Below are 21,661 nucleotides of genomic sequence, written 5' to 3'. Positions count from 1 at the left end.
CAGAGTCGTCACCGAAAAATTGGAAGGGAACTTTGATACTACTTACTTCCTTTGTCTGTCCTTTGATATGATGGCGCTCTGTAGCGGCTCTACTTAGAAAAATCACAAAAAACAATGAAATCGCTTATTATTCAGACTATAATCTGTAACGGCCGGTCTCAATTGTTAATAATAGCAATAGCCTAATGTTAAGTTTAATATCGCGGCATAAGAGTCAGACGACAGGAGACATTTTGGTCTTCTGTATAATCTGGTGATTCCTCAAACTATTATACTACCTGTAGTAAAAGAGGTAGTATAAGATATATTCCTACCACTATTAATAAATCGATAAATAGAATAATATAAAATAATAAAAGAGGTGGTGATTATTCACATTTTTTTATACATAGAATAAACATTCGCTTTGCAGCATTAGGCTTAGAGCAATTTGCAAATCTATATATATATATAAAATCGAAAGGTCATTCACTCATCACGAAATCTCAGTAACTATATGTGCTAGGTATTTCCAATTTTTTGCATAGTAGTAACTTATAGGACGTAGGTGCTCGCTAAGACGGGATTTTGTAATTTTCGACTTCTAAGGGGTTGTTTTTGGGCTTGAAGTGTGTATGAAACTTTGTTACTACAAATGCTAGGAGTCTCAAATTTTGCATGGACGTCACCTACAGGACGTAGGTACTCATGGAGAAATTAATAATAAAGTAGTTCACGCAGGCGAAGCCGCGGTCAGGCCGCTAGTATTTATATATAATACGTAAACGTTCGCAGAGCAATAAGCAATACTATTAAAATGTCACAGTATTAAATTATAAAGTCCTATAATGACATAGCAAGCGTAACTGGGTGAAATTAAAATATGGATTCTTATTATGATATATTTTAATAAATAAAGCACCTATTATCTTAATCTAGTAATTTGTATAAACACAAGATATACGTATATTTTTAACAAGTAGGTAGAGTTCGAGAGGCTTAAGCTGCTTTGCATTTGTGTGAGTAATTATAAAAGTAGAGCGAGAAAGGAAATTTTAAAAATTAATTAAAAGTAGTTTAAGTTTTTTAAGTTAGAAGTTTAAAAAAGTAATCCAACATAAAAACATATATTAATTTAATAAATCGTAAACAAAAATAAAATAATAAAATTTAATATGTGACGTGTGCTATCAATACAAGAGGTGTATATGAACACTAACACAAATGGAAAGCTAAGCTTAGACCTCGCGGACTGTAGGCATACCTACACTTAATATGTTGTAATATGTTTTACAATAAATACTTCACCTCTAATTATGCAACATTTTTGAATTATTAAGTACCTCACAAAATTGTGATAAAAAAATATAAATATTTATATATAATATTTATATACATCACTCAATATTAACAACAGAATATGTCAGACTCTAAGTAACTATTATATAAAAAATTATTCACAGTTTATATAATAGGTATTGTACTTACAATCAAACCGATTAACGCATAAATATTATTGAATAATTCAAAATTCTTTACATTAAATACATAAGATATGTTGTGCATTCACTGTATATTATAATTGTACTTTACATCTTATCATTAAAATTATTTAATTTAGAAAATATCAGATATTTAAAATACGCGTATTCATCGTCGCATTTTCGAGGGTAACCTCTTAAAAATATACAAATTATATAATTATTATTATATTGACTCATGATATAAACATCTTTAAGTATTGTATATAATAACTAAATAATAATTAAAGTAACTTTTATTAAAAACGAATTTTTGAATAGTATAATATACAAAAATATTGTATTTTTAATCATAACAAATCACTGGATTTGGTGGATCCTAATACTTAATAAATACAAAAGAAAATACTTAGAAAACAAAAAAAAATGACTTAAATATTATCAAAATGCACCCTTTTCATTAACTTAATATTATTGTTGTCCACATAATTTTGTAATGCCAAATAAATAAATTTATACTGCCTCTTGTTCTGCACCATACCGTATCTCTGAGAACGAACCAGCTTCACAGTGTCATGCACATCTATTTCACAGTTAAAACCTGAAAGGAAAACATTACAATCATTTCAAAGGAATATAATGTTTGCCACATTTTTGTACTGACACAAAATTTTACACTACGTACTAATGTTAACTCGTTTATAGTATATCTTTAAATACCAATATTTTACGAATAAAGCACTGCTTTTGATATACTAAAATCTAGAGGGAAATTATACAAAAAAGTCTTCCTGTAAAATAACAAATATATTATAATATTAAGACTTTCGCTTCAACAATTCTTAACCTAGAGATATACCTAAAAAAGTAATGGCGCGCCCAGCCTAACCGAGCTATAAAAGACATACAGACAAACATTAATTTTTATATATAAAGATTATCATAATATAAATATTAGCACACACAAAGCATCATAAAAAAAATTAAATACTTCCATTAGCAATACAAAACAATACACTTCGCTATTTTGCATATGATCTACGTAATTCTATATCTATACATATACTTATAATAAATCTGTAGAAAAGTCGTTTCTGTACATTGAAAATTAAAAAAAAAAAAATTAGCCAGCGTGTTAAAGGATAACTAACAGAATCCATTTCCAGCATTTTTGAATTTTTTGTCTGTTTGTCTGTTTGTCTGTTTGTCTGTCTGTTTATGTGAACACGTATCACGTAAAACGTACATAACAAATTTAAGCAACTTTTATACACAAAAATTGTAAATAAGTCAGAGTAGGTTTCAGTTTTTATTTCATAGTAATCGCTTCACTCTATCAAAAGATATAAGTATTTAACGTTTTCAAGAAGTTTACACATGAGATACTAAAAATAGGTACATGTAACGCTATCTGTTGACAACAAATGGTAAGTACTAAGGAATCTTGATAATGAATAACACATATCTCAACAAGTTATTATTTGTTAAGCATTAATTATTTCGGGAGAAATATTATTAATTTTAAAACTTTCGGTCAGTTAGTACAAAATATATAAGAATTTTAACGCAAATATGTATCTCACCTGACATTTTAATTTTATCCAGGAGTAAGTCCAGAACTATAAACGTGCCTGTTCTGCCGACACCCGCAGAACAATGTACGCATAGAATGTTCTAAAATAAAAAAAAAACAATATATAAAATACATATCAGTAAAAAAAATTAAGGTAATTGTTACTGTAAAGGCTTGTTACTGTAATCGCGACGCGACAATAGACGAAGTTCGTGAGTCCGCCCTTTCGGCAAATAGGGAATAAATTTCGTTGTATTATGCTATAGCAGGACTGCTATGCAAGAAAAACGTGACGAAAAACGAAAAAAAAATAAAAATAAAAAACAATAAAATATTTTCTACTTTACTTATTCTAAGTAACTAGTACGCATACCTGTCGTGGCGGCAGGTTTTCCTGGGATATCTGATACATTCTGCTGTTAATATCGTCTATGAAAGCGAGTACTCCATTTGGATCTGTAGGTGTGCCATGGTCTGGCCAACTCTACAATAGATATAAGGTAAATTGATACACACTTATATAAGAATAAATTTTGTGGTGGCGCCGTGGCGCAGTTAGATGGCAAATGCAACGGTTCTAGGTTCGATTCCCACTCGGGGAAATGAATTAGTTAATATTTTAATTTTTTTCGTCTGGGACCAAGACAAAGTGCGGCGTAGAGCTCCGCCTCTCAACACGCAATGTCTTGAAAATTCAGTGGAGAGTATGGAACGGAGTTTCTTAACCCTATGCTCCCTCTGCCTACCCGATAATATTTAGAATACATAGAAAAAATTATAATTTTATTATAGATATACTGGTATACATATAAATTTGCCGTAGACATAACAAAATTCGAAATTCAGATGTAAAAGCGTCAAAATAAATCCAATTAAAATTATTCAACGTTAAATAAATGGTATTTAATTAAATTAATTACTATCCCTTTTATCCCATTTGGGGTATATTCTTTCCATTGAAGAAAATACAACTAAAGAACTATTTCTCTTTGGCTTTTTTGTAGGCTAATTATTTTTTTCCTTAATTGAAATACTTATATAAAAAATAACATTTCATACCTTATATTGATATTGATATATAGTTCTATTGAAAAACTTATTTCTGACACATAGTTCGCGAATTATATAGTCTTCGTAACAAATCTCTGACACCGACTTTACTTTTAAATCACCATAGCATTCTTGTGTCCCTAAAAGCGGCCAGTATCGTTCACATTTTCTCTGAAATATTAAAAAGCAAGTCAATAAAGACAGCACACCCACCACACCACATAATGTTATAATATTTAAAACAATTAGATTAAAATTCATTTCTGTATTTAGCGTTAGCACTTGTTAAGATAGCCAGTGTATTTTAAATAGCCTAGCCCACCCCTAACTGCGTAGACTGCAATCTCTATGTTTTAGATACTTACTTTTCCCTTTTCAATCTCATTTGTTATCATTGCGATGACTCTGACGTCCTCTTGCCACAACATATGCCAAAAGTTATTTATAGTATTTGGTAGACAGCCTTGTGTTGCTATATATAACTTATCATTGACTGGAAAACAATATACATCCGTTTATTAATATGAGACCGTTATAGCGCAGTGGCACAAGCGTGACTGTAAACGAGACGGCTGGGTTCTATTCTCAGTCGGACAAATGAATTATTAATTAATAATATTTTCACAGCGTGAAGTTGAGTTAAGTTTTTTAAAACGCTCTAAGTCGAAGAGTATTCATTGATGTATATCAAATATTTATACAAATATATGTACATATTACATAAGCACTAACATGGTATGCGTATGCAATTACATTTGCGCGCACGCATCTATTTATGTACAAGCAATATTTAACTTGTGTTATAAATGTAAAAAATAATATGCACATTTTTAAAGTAAAGATTATTATTTCTCAATAATCTTTATTTAACACAATACTCACTTGTATTTTCATTTCCATTTACTTTATCAGCAGTTATAAATTTTTTGGCATCTCTTAGAGCGTCATCTGATAAAGATTTAGTTACTAATGGTACAGGCTGCTTAGGCTCGCTTCTTAAGATTAATGCTGAAATAATTTACGAATATTTAAATAGTAAGTATCAATAAGTTTATTTTTTATTTTTATTTTTTTACTCTAATGTAATTAGAATTGGTTTTTTTTTAAACTATTATTTCTTGTAAATACAATACGCTCATGGAGTCGTATGCACTTGTATCATTTAATTATATTTGTATTACTTATATCTATCGCTCAGTAGTGAACGAAAAAAAAGTGAAATATTTTCAATAATAAATATACAGAATATGTCACGAACAATGGTATTTTGTGTAAGGGCTTTTAATATTAAGACAATGAGATAGATGTACGACAATGAGATATAAACACGCACATACACGCAAATGGCTACGTGATAGAGCGAGCGTGGTCTCAACAAATTATTCAGATTCAATCCTTGTATTTTATGAAGACCACGATATCATTAGTATGGCATAAGCGTCTGTCAAATGCTAAACACTATAAAGGTAATTTTCCTTTTATATTGCGCACAAAATAAAACAATAATATTTTCATGAGTTTAACAAGGTCATTTAACTAACAAGCAACGTCTGCAGAATTCAGCGGAAAGCGGGGAACGGAAGTGTCTTGATGGGAACGGAGTGTACTAATATTAAGTTCCCAAGTTCCCTCTGCCTATCCTAAAAAGACAAGGTCATAATATTGATAATAACAATATTTTTTATGTGTAATAAGTAATAAAATACTTACAACTAACACTGTTGAGACTTTCATTTGATGATTGCACAGAACTAGAGGAATCCCTTAACCGGCTACAACGGATATAGTTCGCATTTATATAATCTGTTTCATTTCTTTTGTTTTCGTAACGTAAGATAACACGAGTTTGATCATCTGAAAATATATAATATAATAATTAAATAAATCAAATAAATCAGCTTCACGCTATATTCCGCACACAACAGAGCAGTCAGAGATAACCTAGTGTTAAAATACTCCGTTTCCCACTTTCTACCGAATTCTGAAGACATTGCGTGTTGAGTGGCATATCTCAACGCTGCGCAGAGCGAAGAAATGGAAATATAAACGTAAATAAATATTTCACTTCCTCGAGTGGGGATCGAACCCACGATTGTCGCTGCGCTACGAACGACTACTAAAAAACTATTGAACACAATAAAAATATTATATATATATATATCTATATATATAAAATCGAAAGGTCACTCACTCATCACGAAATCTCTGAAACTACAAGTGCTAGGAATCTCAAATTTTGCATAGGAGTTACTTATAGGACGTAGGTGCTCGCTAAGACGGGAATTTGCAATATTCGACTTCTAAGGGGTTGTTTTTGGGGTTGAAAGTTTGTATGAAACTTCGTTACTACAAATGCTAGGAGTCTCAAATTTGCATAGACGTCACTATGACGTAGTCATGGAGACAGAAATTAATAATAACATAGTTCACGCGGGTGAAACCGCGAGCGGGCCGCTAGTATATATATATATATATATATATTGATTGATATATATATATAATCAATCTCAACCTCTGTATGATGGGATCATTGTAATTCAATATATCTAAAAACTTACATGCCAATATGTTACTGTATCTGTTTTTATTTATATTGTGCGCCTTCATCCCCTCACAGTTTGTGTAAATGTTGATGTCTTCTGTCATTTTGATTACTTGAAATTCGCCATCGAAACCAGAATTTTCTGTCACACGGACTTCGTCCATTTCCTAAAAAGATATTTTTATTGTAGTTTAGAGCTTTTCTAAGATGTTTTTCATAAACCTTTATACAATGGTGTTTACTTTTACATAAAATACATAATTTAAGATGTTTTACAGCATCTACACCTAATAAATAATATTATTATAGTAGTATTATATAACCTGTACTCTTTGTTGTATGTCCTTGGCTCGTAAACACGTCCCACTGACCGGTTGAAGAAGTCTTAGCACGTCGCCAGAGTTCTCAATCATAGGGTACAAACGTAAATGCTCTATCAGGCCTACCAAATCATCAAATTGTTCGCCACTGCCAATATTGTATTTATTGTCCTGAAGCAAAAGAAATATATAGATTAGAGGAATTATTTGATTATTTCTTTATATTTCAAGCTTAATTTTTTTCCCGCATACGCAGGGAGAACCTGGTGTTAAAATTCCATTCTCCACTTTATTCTCAAATTCGACTCAAACTTTACATACCTATTAATTCCACGCAATGTCTTGTCTTAGTAGAAATGGGAAATGAAAATAGGGGTAGTAATAGTAGGGTCGAACCTACAAACATTAATTTTACAATATTTAATAGATAGATGGACGTCAACGAAACTATTTATTTCTCAATATCATGCCGCATAGCATGTGGCTTAGAAGCATTCAGTACCTATATATTGTAACAACATAAAAACATAAATTTGCATTACATTATTAATTGTAAGGCAACTACGATACGGCAGTTATATTATTTGTACTATACATATCTTTTAAAAGATGCTAAATACGATTCGTATAGGTATATAGTGTTACAAATAAGATCAAATTTTCTTAAATATGCTTTAAATTAGGCATATTTTCCAGGGGAGGCCTGGCATCTTGTGGTCACTTGGAAAAGACGATCGACTGCACTGCATTTTTTCAAACAATAAAGAAATACCTACATTTTTAGGCGATCAGCATTCTATTCTGGAGTGTCTAGTCTATTCTGAGCATGGGTCACCCAGCTGCCTCTTTTCCTATTCTAATGAATTATATTTGCGTACTTGCAATAAAAAAAACTTAAGGTCGTAATCGAGTAAAATAAAAGCTACTTTCCTAAATAAAAAGAAAAAATAAGCCCTATTGTTTGGATTTTTGTCAGGAGTAATATGCAACAATTACACTAGATAATTTTCATTTACATTGATTCATTTCATACAGACATTAATTTTCATTTACAAATAATCATAATAAATTATTATTCTAACATGTTCATCATAATTTTTTGTTGAATATTTTCTGCAAACCTAAACATATCAATCAGTATTTTGTCCAATACTTCGAATTTAATGAAGTAGTATGAAATAAATTAGCAACAAATAACATTTAACTGGCTCTTAGCTACATTCCCAGCTTATTCCATTCAGAAAGTAAAAGGAAAAACATAGATTGTTCTTATTCTTTTCTCAGAATAATCATTGTTATCTATTGAATAATTTTCATTTGTGTTTTTTACATACGTCATTGATTGCATGCGGGTTAATTATTGTAAGATAATTACATTAACCGGATCACGCATCATTTTACATAAGACAAACAACGATAGTGACAACAAAGATAGTGCCGTAGCGAATATACTTATTAAATATTATTTGAACAAATTAATTTAATGTTCTTTTCCAAAACTTATTCTATTTCCTAGTTAATATGTACAAGTACCTGTAACCTACACACTTACTTAAGTTATCTGATTCGTTTAGTTCAAGTTCAAATGTAAACATAACCTCCTAACTTAGTTTACTAATGTATTTTAAAGACTTACAAATTTATATAATTATATTTGTCGATTTTTACGGACATTAAAATTAAGACTATAGAAGTTAATCTGTTCTAAAACGAAATTTTAGTCTAATTGATTACATTCTATATTTGCAAACCATTACTGTCAAAAAAGTGCTTTAAAAGATTAACTTACATCTCAAATTTGCTTATATTGGAGTCAACTGAGTAAAAACTAAAAAAACACTAACAAATTTACATCAACAGGCATACCTTATAAAAATTCAATAGAACCCGCCCTTTATTCAGCGTGCACTACCAGCACCAACGATTGAGAGTATAAATAACACTTGCGCCGATGCACAATGCATTTCCTATATCCACGTGCTGTCCAATCACAAGTCACACACAGCCTCCTCAGTAGACATGATCTCCTGGTATTTTGTGCAATATGCATTTAAAATTGCGAGCTAACTTCACGACAGATCTACAGAACTGAAGTTAGGTTGTGCCGAATGCACTAATGACCTATTTGCAGTCTAGATTACTGCGCATGCCCTGTTTTGAACAACTCTTACCACTTTATGGCATCCTGGTGAAAATACGTTGCACGAAATGACGGTGTTGCGCACTTTTAATTTATTAAGTGATGCATCTGTAACGCGCGTTAACGTTTTGAAGTTTAAAATCATCACAATCGAAGTAAGTTCATAGAAAAAAAGGAATCTATTTTAATTAGTAATTTAAATAGATTCCTTTTTTTTCTATGAAGTAGATAGAATCTATTTTAATTAGTAATTAGTAATTTAATTCTGGTTTTTCTTAGCTAATGCTTATAGGAGATTAAGAACATTTATTTAACAAATAGTTGCCTAAAAAGCCTACATTTATTATTATAATGTAAATTAGAAACTTTTTCAAGATAAGACAAAATATTCTTGATACTTGAAACTGCAGCTGCTTTTTTAGCTGCAGCATTTCATAAAATGGAAATGGTCATATAAATATTCAATTGTTTTTAATTGATAAGCTTTCAATATTTATAAAATAAAATTGTCTCTTTCAATTAATTTTTATAGCCGTTTTAACTTGGTTGGGTAATATTAGTTTAACTTTTGCCCCTTTTTGTCAGTTCATTACCATTTTTTCCGTTTCTCTCTCTCTCTATCAAATTGTATTAATCAAATATTTTAAGAAAGTTTAGTGCATACTGTTAAAGCCAACGTATAGATATATGAGCCACGTTTCAATTAAGCCCAATATCGAAATCGTTGAACCTTATTTCTGAAGAAAAAATTATGGTCAAATAAGGTGATTGTCATTTTAAGGTGTCACTATGACCAGCATTTAGTATGTGTATGACCTTCTCAGTTATTATGTGGTCCTGATACTCAAATGCAATTTAGGTACCTAGGTTGGCTAGACAGTCTCCTGTTTTTAAGGCGGAACGTCTGATCAAGTAGGACAGAGAAATGTTGCCATCACCTCGTTTTCGCAATATTTAATGAATACCTCCTATATAGTTCTGGGAACTTGATATTGTATTGCACTTAAAAGTGCAATGCACAGGTTTTATGCAAGCGACGTGCAAGTTCAAGTGCATTAACGAAGTGTGGAATGACACTTTGTAATGTTTATTCTATATTATTATTTTATACTTATATTATTACTAGTGGGCCCGGACGCGGCTACGCCCGCGAAAATATAAGCCTAAATCATTAAAATAAGTTAAAAAATAATAAGTGGAGATTTATTATTAGAAAAAATATCTGAGTAACCGAAATGAACAAACCAAAGAAGTAAAAGTAACTAAAGGAAATTCTTAATATTAGAAAAAAAAACCTAAAATTTGCTGTGCGCGCGTACTAAACATTTTTCTATATTAAATAATTATTAATTTTTGCGAATAATATTAAATAAAATCTCAAATGATTAAAATTACGATATTTTAAGTGTATAACATCGGTATAGATAACCAAACTGAGATAAATTAATTATAAGCAGCAAATAATTACATAAAAAATAATAGTAATTTGAAAATCTATAAAAATTTACAAAATCATCAAAGTCATCCGCCCGTTCGCGTCGGTCATACTCATATTATGCCGCCCGAAGGCTAGGTCATTTGGAATCAGTCACATCTTAATTATTTATTAGAATGTTATACAGTAAATTATAATTTCCATCTAGATGAAATGCTAAAAGTGACTATTATATTTATTTTCATAAGGATGAATATCAAATTATAGAAATCATCTAATTTTTGTTAATGATTTGTATAAAGAGATTTGTATAAATCTATATCGGCGCGCACCATGTATGCATTAAGCAAACTCAACTCACTGTGGGTGACGTTTTCTTAAAACAGCAAACTTTGCAAGCCGTTGCTTAGCAACGCGTAGCGACGATTGTTATTAACATGGCGGAATAAATTCCTTGTCAAATTAATTATTTTAATATATTGGTATATAACGAAAATATTACAAATATGAGAAAAAAAAAGTATCCTATGTTCATCCCGGGACCCTCAAGTATCTCTATATGAGTATTTTATCACAATTAAATTAGTGGTTTGGCCCTGATTGCGGAAAAGACAGACAGACAGACAGACAGACAGAGTTACTTTCGAATTTATAATATAGGTATGGAATTATTTATTTTTATACGCATAAAATGATTCACGAAATAGGAAAAAATAAAGAATTAATTATTAATTTTGTTCTTTTTTAATCTATAAAATTGCATAATATTCAGGTTAATCAATAATAAATATTTTGTTGGTTGGTACACATGATGCCAATAATAAATACCACTGATATCTCTTATATTTGCAGTCAGATGCAGCGAAGTGCACTTTGATACCCGGAATTCAGAAATATAGAGGAGATAATGTAGTGCTTCCTTATCACACCTGAAGGGAGTGTTCCCATTTTCTAGATACTGCTCCCATATGAAACTTGTTAAAAGGTTTGAATGTATGACTTAGTTTTTCAAGCCCCGCTATGTAAAAAAATTGTAAAAGTTTTCTAAAAAGTATTTTTGTTTCTTAAGTGTGGAATAACGCTTTAAAATATTAAAACAGCAAAATTTGTTTTAATACCATACTCTATTAAAAGTAACGAACTTCTGAAGCATAATTAAAAATGTAATTCAGCAATTATAATTTTACCAGCACCGAAACATGGTTATGTAGTTTTAAGTTTGACAAGATATGAATTAAAGAAAACTTAAAAACTCAAACCTATTGGCTCCACCCTGTCCTAACAGGTGTCATGCACTAACGTATATATACAGTGTCACGCTGTATCCCGCACACAGCAGAGTAGGAAAAGGAAACCTAGTGTTAAGGCACTCCGTCCTCCATTTTCCGCTGAATTGGAGGACGCAACGTCACGCTTTGCCTCAAAATTATAGCGAAGAGAATGAAAAAATAAAATATCTCATTTCTTCGAGAGGCCTCGAATCCACAATATACAGGTTTTGGATTCGATTCCCGCTCACGAATATAAATAGGCACATATATATAACTGTTTATTCTTTAAGTATTGTCATATTGGAAATTTTAATTAATAATTAGATACGGTAAGACTAATTGCATGATTACATTTTATAAATAATAACAATAACGATTCATAATAAAATATTGAATATTACATGAGCATAGTAAGTATGAGGAAAGGGACGAGTCACGCAACTACACGGAACGAACGATTAAGCCTTCGTAGTCTGTAACAAAATAAAATATTTCCGATGATTTTTAATAAGTAATATTTTTACCGCACACACTCCGTTCCCCACTTTCTGCCGAATTCTGGTGGCATTGCGTGTTGAGTGGCAGAACCCAACGCCGCGCTCTGTCTCGACACCAGAGCGAAGAAACGGAAATATGCATACCCACGACTTTTAAGTAAATAAATATTTCACTTCCTCGAGTGGGGATTGAATCCACACAACCGTCGCGTTACAGTCACACCGGCCTCTAAGTAAGTTTTATTTTTAGAGTTTTTAATATTATAATACAAAAAAGGGTACCTTTACGCCCCTCTTTATTCTCCGTCCGTAAATTGGATAGACCTAAAAATAATATTAAAAAATCTGGATTCTACTGTCCTTTGGAGCACAAGACAAAAATTAAACTTCCCAGTCAACGAAATCAAAAGATACATTGCCGCCTACAGCAGTCACAGCAAACTCTTAACGATTTTATTATTTTGTAATTTCTATAAAAAAGAATTCATTCTTTTATGTTTTTTTTCTAGATAAATAATCTTTAAAAATATAACAAATCTGACTGTGAAATAATTGCTAATTCGATCTCAACTATCTTTCTTAAACCCGTCCAGGTAGTTCAGAAGATCTTAATTAATATTTTGACCACACACAACAAACAAAACACTATTTATATATATGATTCTCACAAGACCTGCAACGAAGTTGCATCCAAGTACCAGGGCATCAGAATCAGCTTAGAAGTCGTGGGTATGCGTATTGCAACATGCAATTCGTAAAGTGTTGTTATAACTACATTACACTATCAAAATAAAAAAAAATGTTCCCTCTATCTACACAAGATAGAGGGAAGCTATTGTTAAGAATGCGTGTTAAGTGGCGGAACTCAACGACGCGCTTTACCTCGACACCATGCAAAGAAATGAATATGCCCTCATTTAGATTTAGTATAAGTACTAGTACTAGTACTATTATTTAATAACATCAGTGCACGTTATAAAAGTATGTCTATGAATACTAACGTAATATTATTGGTATACATAAATATCAATATTTATGTAGAATTCATACGGTAGAACATATTTTTTAAAACATGCTATTTAAAATAATAGTTTTATTATTCTTTTCACGTATAAGTAGCTAGCTAATTCCTTACTTACAAAAACTCGGCACAAATGTTTTCAAATTATCTCAAGGCACTCGCTAAAATTACACCCATTATTATATATGTAGTTGAGTTGTTAAAACAACCGCACTTCTGTGAAATGAGGCGACGAGCACAGGAACAATTACACTACAACTTATCAAATAAATGATAAGGGTTCGACTCGCCAGAAAAATATAATTACTAGTTGGTTATTGTTATGAGATTTATAGTTACCTTAAGGTAATATGCACCAATTTCCTTCTAATTCAAATAAACTCTCTAATACAGGTTTTAGGAAACCAATTTCATATTGTTAAATTACTAAGATAATATAATTTACATATACAACTAGGGTACATTAAACAAAAATGATATTAAGACCACATATCTGTGTGTGTCGAAAAAACTCATGGTCATTTTTTAAATATGTTTTTAGTTTTCTTAAATCAAATATTAGATCCTTATTATGTCACTTAACAAAGCACTGAAAAACAGAGTAATTTAAAAACAAAATGAAGAAGGAAATAAAAAAATAGTTTGAAATGTTTTTTCTCATAAGTTAAACTTTTTTTTTTTACTTTTTCACATAACTTACCTGACGTTTGATCATAATATGGCTAACTCTGCCGCGCACGCGCACCGATAGTACATACTCGCCAGGGTGCGTCTGAGATTCACGGACTAGGAATGATCCATTACGTCCTTTCTCCATCATCAAGTGTTCCGCATCCTTTGCGGACATGATCCCGTGATACCACCTGAAACAAGTGCAATTTTGTCAGTATGAGGCCTTGTGTACCGGATGGCCTTTATATATAAAAAGTATCCATAGTAAATATATTTATAAAAAAACTTATAAGCTACTACTTCCAAAATATATATACCTAAATCTATATACAATATGTACATTGTGGGTAATGGCAGTCTACATATATAAAAAATGTATGAAACAATAATTACGAGCAAAGATAATGAATTAAGTAATGAAACATTTTAAATTACAAATTATTATTTTTGTTAACCTAAAAATATGCTTAAAATCTTAATTTTTGAAAGTTTGTATTAGCTGTGGAATTGTACGATTATGTACAATTTCACGTCAAAAATTTGTTACGAATTTCGTGTCTTTAGCTGTGAAATAAAAATTAATAGTAAAAAAAAAATTCAAAATTATCGGTATATATACTTTGCGGTTGAACCAAACGATAGCTTGAATTATTCCGTTGTATCTATCGGTGGACATGTAAAACTATGAATTTATTTTCTTTCTATGACATTTAATTTCAGAAATTCAAAAAATATTAAATTAAAACATAAAAAAAAATATTGAGTTTTATGTAAAATTAATTAAATGTTATTTGAGGCTCGTCGTGGCGTATTGGTACAAGCATGTAATTGTAAACGCGACAAGTTTTGGGTTCGATTTCCTCACGAGGACGTGAAATATTTTATTTCATTTCTTTTCACTTCTTTGCTCCACCTTTTAAGTGCCGCCACTCAACACGCAAGACCTCCAGATTTATGTGAAAAGTGGGGAACGGAGTGCTTTTGACTAGACTCGCAGAGTCCCCTGCTATGTGCGAGATACAAACATTTGTATTTAATAAATATTTGTAATTCAAGCGGGCGAAGCCGCCCAGATCGGCTAGTATTTAATAACATCAGTGCACGTATGTCTATAAATACTAACATAATCTTAGCGTTATATTGAAATTAGTAGCATTAATATTTGATTAATATATAAAATGAGGCCAGACGTGGTCCTCTGTACCACGTCTAGCTTGACTGTAACTACGACAGGTTGTGGGATCAACGAAATATTTAGAAAATCAGGTTTAAGCAGATAAGAAAACTATGATTTTGTTAACGCATTACTCCCTATTAAACAAACATCAACTAAGTATTACGAAAATAAAATATTCGCTGTAATTATTAATCGATAATTATAGATTACGTCACCAGTCTTGCGTGTACGGAAACCTTCTTTGAATTGTTTTTATTAAACATCATTACATTTCCCCTTTCCTTGTGTAATTTTACAAGAAATGTTGTCTTTAAACAGTAAGTAGGTATACGCATTCGCAGCTCTCGGGTTTTTCCCATTACTAATAAGAGGTTATGAGCGCCTCTGGCCAAATATAATGAATTTAATAGTATCTAAGAGCAAGGGATATGTGCGGTTAAGTTGCTTTTGGTATCTTTCGCTAGCAATCTATGTAATTGATTCAAATGGCGAGTTCATTAATAAATAAATATTCTAAAGAAAGTGTGTCTTAGGTAGGTACCCTGTTCACCCTTCTCGAGTATATGTGGGACACAATTTGAAGCTGAAAAAAAATATATTTTATTGTACCTGTATAAAAGACACATAAAAAAGAAAGCATTACTAATACATAATTCTTTTGATTCATATTTGGTATCCACTGATATGTATAAACTTACGATACAAGAGACAGATAAAAAAAATATAAAAATCTAATATTCTATTACTCAATATGTTCGATAATCAATATTTTTTTATTAAGGCACAATTTGTATATATTCCGATATTATATATTTTATGTTTTTATTCAATGCTAAGATAAATATTATGCCCACAACCCCTAAATATAAGGCCCTATACAACTTAGCTGTGGAATTTTAAAATAACCCCATCGGTAATGAAAAAAAATCTTTATTTCACATTCTTTCAATATTTTTTTATCACACTAAATTATTTTTGATAAATATACTTATATTCATTGTTTATACGTACTATTTTTAAAACGAGGAAAACATCACTCTCTTTTACATTTTCTAATCGTTTTAGGAAAATTTATGACGCTTTAACTGACAAAATCAGACCAGCTAGGCTGCAGTTCAGCCGGGTTTGAAGAAGACAACGTGGTACTATGGGGTTCAAATCCAATTACTATTTAATTCCAAATTAAAATTTGTTTTCATACAGAATTTATAATATACAACGGGGTTTTGGCAAATCTGTCCTTATTTGACTTGTTCTAGTTATTGAGATTAATGAGTATGTACCTAATGATTTTTCTATTATATAAAATATCGTTAGTACAAGTAAACAAAGCAATAAAGGACCAACATAACTAATAAATAATTTGCATATAATTTATAGTTTTTTGTTTACATCATTAATATAATAAGAAATCAACGCATTTTTCTATACATATACTATTGAAATATATTAATTATTTTTAGGATTTATATTAATGGACTTATTGACCGTTTGCTTTCAAAATGGTAAAAACACAGCTACAGCTAGTGTTTTTAATACACAACATTTACATATTTTTTTACATAAAGAGAGCGGAAATAAAAAAAACTACAAAATATTTAAAATTATTAAAAACATCACAAAGACTAATAAATTTAAAAGTAATTAACACAAGATAAATTAGCAATGTAGCAAATCATTATTAGCTATTATTTATTAAAGTGTTTCTCATGACAAACTTATTACCTTTTATACCTATCAACATATTGTCACAGTTTAAGTTAATCATATAGTCTTTAGTTTTTTAGTTTAGTTCTTTAATTTAGTTTAGTCTAGTTTGTTAGTTTAGTTTAGTTCTTTAGTGTCACGCTATTTCATGCAATATATGAGAACCTAATTGTAACACACTTCGTTCCTATTAATACACTTTCGTTTCCCACTTTCCGCCGATTTCTGGAGTCATTGCGTGTTGACTAGCGGAATCCAATACCTCATTTGCCCCATTACCAAATCGAAGAAATGAAGTGGGTATCGAACCCACAAACTGTGGTGTTTACAGTCACACGCTTGTGCCCCTACGCCTGGCCTTTATTAATAATGAAATCGGAAATATATGTACATAACTATAATAAAGATAAGTTCTGTGCCTGTACTTGGAAGAATTAAAAAAAAATGTTATTGGAACCTTTATTAAAGTAATAGAACCCAAAACAATTAAGCTAATCTCATAATCGGCTTAACCGATTTAGATGCGGTTTTCACTATTGGATTCTGGCAAGCTTCCGAAAACATATAGGGTTTATTTAATTGCAATCGGTGCATAAATAAAAATATGTCAATTTAAAGCACTTAGTTCGGCCAAATTTACTAATTGCCGTAACAGTTATTTTATACAACTGTATTACTGAATTGACTGGATCTTTAGTTTACAATTTGTTTATTAATATTTCTATTTCAAGCGGGCGTAGCCGCACGGGCCCACTAGTATAGCATTTTCCGCACCGCAGTCAGATAAATGAAATAAAAATGAAACAGTACACGCATCACTAGTCATATCGTTTCCATTTTTTTATGCAAATAAGAAACTTAACAAAAACTTAACCATACCTTATTTAACACAATAACATTTTCTCTTAATATTTTTAGGGTTCCGTACCACAAAAGGTAAAAGCTTTTTTGATGTATTTTGTAGGAATTTCGCCGCGTATAGTCAAAACCTCTCGTATTTATCCGTGGACCTCCAGTTATGAAACTTGGCTCGAATTGAGAACTTACAATACAAATAAAAGAGAAAAATTAAATAAAAAAGTGAAATATTTAAAAAAAAAAATTAAAAACATATTTCTGCAGTTCATTGCATTAAGTTTGTCAAATTTTATTAGTCATACTTCCCGTTGACCTACGATCTTTAAGTTGGTACGGGAGCCTCGGTGAGCGAGTCCGACTCGCATTTTACCGATATGCAATTATATTTCCATTTCATTAGATTACATAATAATTAGATGATGACCATATTGCCTTTAACATATTCAATTTTACACAATAGGAAGTATAACAAAATCTGTCGGCGCCCCGAATGGTAAGACGAATGAGTGCAGCACGAGCACCTCGGCCTCCGGTCCGCCTCCGCGACCTCCGGTGTGTCGTCACGAGCGGCGCTGCCTGCCGAGTGCCGACGCCAGATTAGGAAGTAGTCGTTATTTATTTTGTAATATTTTTTCATTAAATTACTTAACAATGTCATTCTCATTGTAGAGAAGTAAAGTTTGTCCTCTCGTGTTGTTCGTGTAAACATTAAATTGCTTACATTTTATTGAACGTTAATGGTAAATATAATTGTGACGTGTAGGAGTGTTTTTTAAATCGTAATTAAACTGTTCAGTAATATTTATTTATTTGATTATTCACATGTTTCATTAAATCTATTATCACACTGTACATATCCAGCATGTAGCACGATAGACAAAGGCAGCCTAGTGTCAAGACATTCAACTCCCTGCTTTCCGATAAATGATGATGAATTCTAAATACATTGTGTGTTGAGTGGCGAAACTCAACGCCGCGTGCTTGGCTCGACACCAGAGCGTAAAAATAAAAATATTTAATTTTTTATTTGCTCGAGCTTAAATCGAACCCACAACCTGTTTATCGCTGTACCACTACGTCACGTGGCCTCATAATAGCTATTACAACAATTAATGAATATTAATAATGTGTTCAACATGCGAGTATCAAATATTTAATTAATAACGATCATGCACCGGCTAAGTGACAACAATAATACAATTATATATCTGAAGCACGTCGATAGATATGTCCTTATGTACTTATTAAGTAGATTCTTCGTGATAATTGTGGTATTCGTTTAACATATCTATGGGGCTTGAGAGCTAAGATTAATTAATATGCGACGTAATTTATGTAGGTACTTATCAATACTCATCAGTGTTGCGAGACGTCCCGATTTTGGTGGATGTCCCAATTTTTTGCCCAAAATCGAAATGTCTCGAGATAGGACAGACGTGGTCTCGCTTTTCGTTAATTATTACTTGCACTTTGAGAATTCTTTATTAATTATTTTATTTTTTAATAAGTTAATAACAATTCTAGAGATGAAAATCCTGCTTCCCCCAGACAAAATCTGGCAACGCTTATTCTTATAAATATTTAGATTTTTAACAGATAAATAATTATTGTTGAGTAACTTGTGTTGTCACATACAGTTAAGTAATAAAAATGACATTTAATCATGAAATAAATAATTCATTAATCATAATCTATATTACATTGTTTATTTTAATATATATAAATAATATAAATGAATAACATGCGTAATATACTCGTATGCGTGAAAAAGAACCATGGTGTTATATTATACAATTTAGAAACTTTTATTGCCGATTTTAAGTAGATGAATTATTATTGTGCATGTGTGTGCATTAATTATTATTATATGCATGGTAAATAAGAACACTACATAGACAAAAAAAATATTAAAGACGAATTAAAATTATAACTACATATCACAATTATTCTTACTTATATATTAAGATATATTTACTTTTTAAGCATAAAAGCCTTGCTGAGTTCCTTAAGAACAGTAGAGACGATCGCACCAGCAGCGGGCACGGCCAGCACGGAGGCGTCCATGCACGCGGACAAGGCCGCCGGGGCGAGCACGCCCAGCCGGCTCAGCCTGGGGCTATCCTTAGACATCACTCTGGTTCACTTCCACAAGTACAAAGTAGTAAGTCGCACGACCGTAACCGCAAAGCGATCTGCTTCGCGCGCAGTTCCGAACTCGAATGCACACCACACTCCACAGTCCACGGCATGACGGCGGTACCTAGGTACTTGGTCAGGTTGTCAGCACTCGACTTAACCCTCTCAGGATAACAGTTCTAGAATGTAAAAATCGAGTCCCTTGTTCTTAGTGCCTTATGTCTTTGTTGTTATAAGTGGGCGGCGATATTAATCCGTATAAGTGGAATGACGCAAACTAGGTATATTATGTACAAAGATATCGACTTCTTAAGATTAGTACTTAATTGTAACTAGATATCATATATTTTGATATTTTTAAATAAATAAAATCTGTTCTATACATTTTAAAAATAATTTTATTTGTTCAACAAAAAGAAATAGGTCGTCATTTGTTGTGCTTCACGTATTATCCCTAGCGCAGTATTCTGGGAGAACAATGTACAACGGTATATGTTCATATCATATTTTTTATTTTTTTTAGCTTGGGCGGGAATCGAACCCACGACCAGCCACCTTCACAGTCACTTGTGCCCCTTCGTCACAACAGGCACATTGATTGTTCAATTACATGATAACCAAAGAAGGTAGGTAACCTATTTCATTTGAGATGGCCATATCTGGTTTGGCCGACGACTCGTTATTTCAAGTCATTTCTGACATTTTAGTTCTGATTAGTCAGCTACTAATTGCCTTATCCTCCCAAAGTCACAATGCGTCACATATTCATCGGAAAAATCTGTAACTTGTTGCGCAAATCGCCTTAGCTAAAAATAAAAGCTCTTAAGTTTGTTTTTTGTCGTTTATACCTACTTGATACAAAGCTTAGAGTTTCATAAATAATTTAAATAATTATTTATGAAACTTTAAGCTTTGTAGAACTATTCAACGGGTCAAGATATACAACAGTAGTCCACTGACTCTATTTACTCAAGTTTATGGTATATAGAAATGTTTGGAAAACTTGATTTACTCTTATTTATAATTTAATTAAACTAATACTATATTAATTAAACTAAGATAATTTTAATAAACTTTAGTTTGTATTTGATGGTTTATGCAAGGAAATTCCCAGGGGCAACAGCAGGCTCTAGTAGTTTTTATTTTAAAGATCCCGATGTAGACAAAAAGCGGCATTGGGTTTTACCACGTATTACTGGTGGGAATCACGTATTACTAGTTTCTGTCTACCGACCCTACTAAATACGATGAAATAGTCTTGAGAAACGGACCGGCAGAATTACAGACGAACAACAAATTGATCTCATAATGGGGTTCCGTTTTGCCTTTTTTGAGGTACGGAACCCTAAAAATACGTGAAGCTTGTAAAGTATTTCTCTGTAATCCGTATATTTTTTATTGATATATTTATGAATAATCCTCACATGAATGAATCATTTCATATACAGTACTAGAAGTCGTTGTAACTCGGTACGTCTAAAATGGAGGTACCATAAATTTTATAGCGCATTTATCAATGAATTAATTAGTGGCAACGTATAGAGTATAATGAGCAATTATTTTTCACCACATCCTTTCCGTGACGCACTTGCCATGCGACAGGCATACTTGAGTGTAAATCTCGATAATAAATAGGTAAGGCTTATACAGGGACAGCCAGTCATCTGCCTTCCTTTAGGAAGGTCAACAAACAAGAACAAAATCACGTAGACAACGTACGAGTATTGTAAACCGGTAGTTGTGTTCATCTAGTCTGATATTTAATCAGTTTAGTCGATATTATAATATAATTTACGACATTT

General features: G+C 31.5%; 1 protein-coding gene across 1 annotated transcript; it reads right to left on the bottom strand.

Annotated features, from left to right (window-relative positions):
* Nucleotides 1–867: 867 nt before the first annotated feature.
* On the bottom strand, nucleotides 868–19,996 carry LOC146527068 (tyrosine-protein phosphatase non-receptor type 11-like). Its single transcript, XM_085206271.1, has 11 exons — nucleotides 19,699–19,996; nucleotides 14,010–14,172; nucleotides 6,949–7,116; nucleotides 6,642–6,792; nucleotides 5,794–5,937; nucleotides 4,966–5,091; nucleotides 4,449–4,576; nucleotides 4,093–4,254; nucleotides 3,407–3,517; nucleotides 3,044–3,134; nucleotides 868–2,061 (listed from the first exon to the last, which is right to left on the bottom strand). The coding sequence occupies exons 1-11, from the start codon at nucleotides 19,851–19,853 to the stop codon at nucleotides 1,892–1,894; spliced, it is 1,569 nt and encodes a 522-aa protein (XP_085062397.1). The 5' UTR covers nucleotides 19,854–19,996; the 3' UTR covers nucleotides 868–1,891.
* Between the last annotated feature and the right edge of the window lie 1,665 nt (nucleotides 19,997–21,661).

The sequence above is a fragment of the Heliconius melpomene genome, chromosome 21, assembly GCF_056956725.1.
Source record: "Heliconius melpomene rosina isolate 202511_hmr_F chromosome 21, ASM5695672v1, whole genome shotgun sequence".
Lineage (NCBI taxonomy): Eukaryota > Metazoa > Arthropoda > Insecta > Lepidoptera > Nymphalidae > Heliconius > Heliconius melpomene.
The sequence above is the reverse complement of the archived record's forward strand: the minus strand, read 5'-3'. Positions and strand labels throughout refer to the sequence as shown.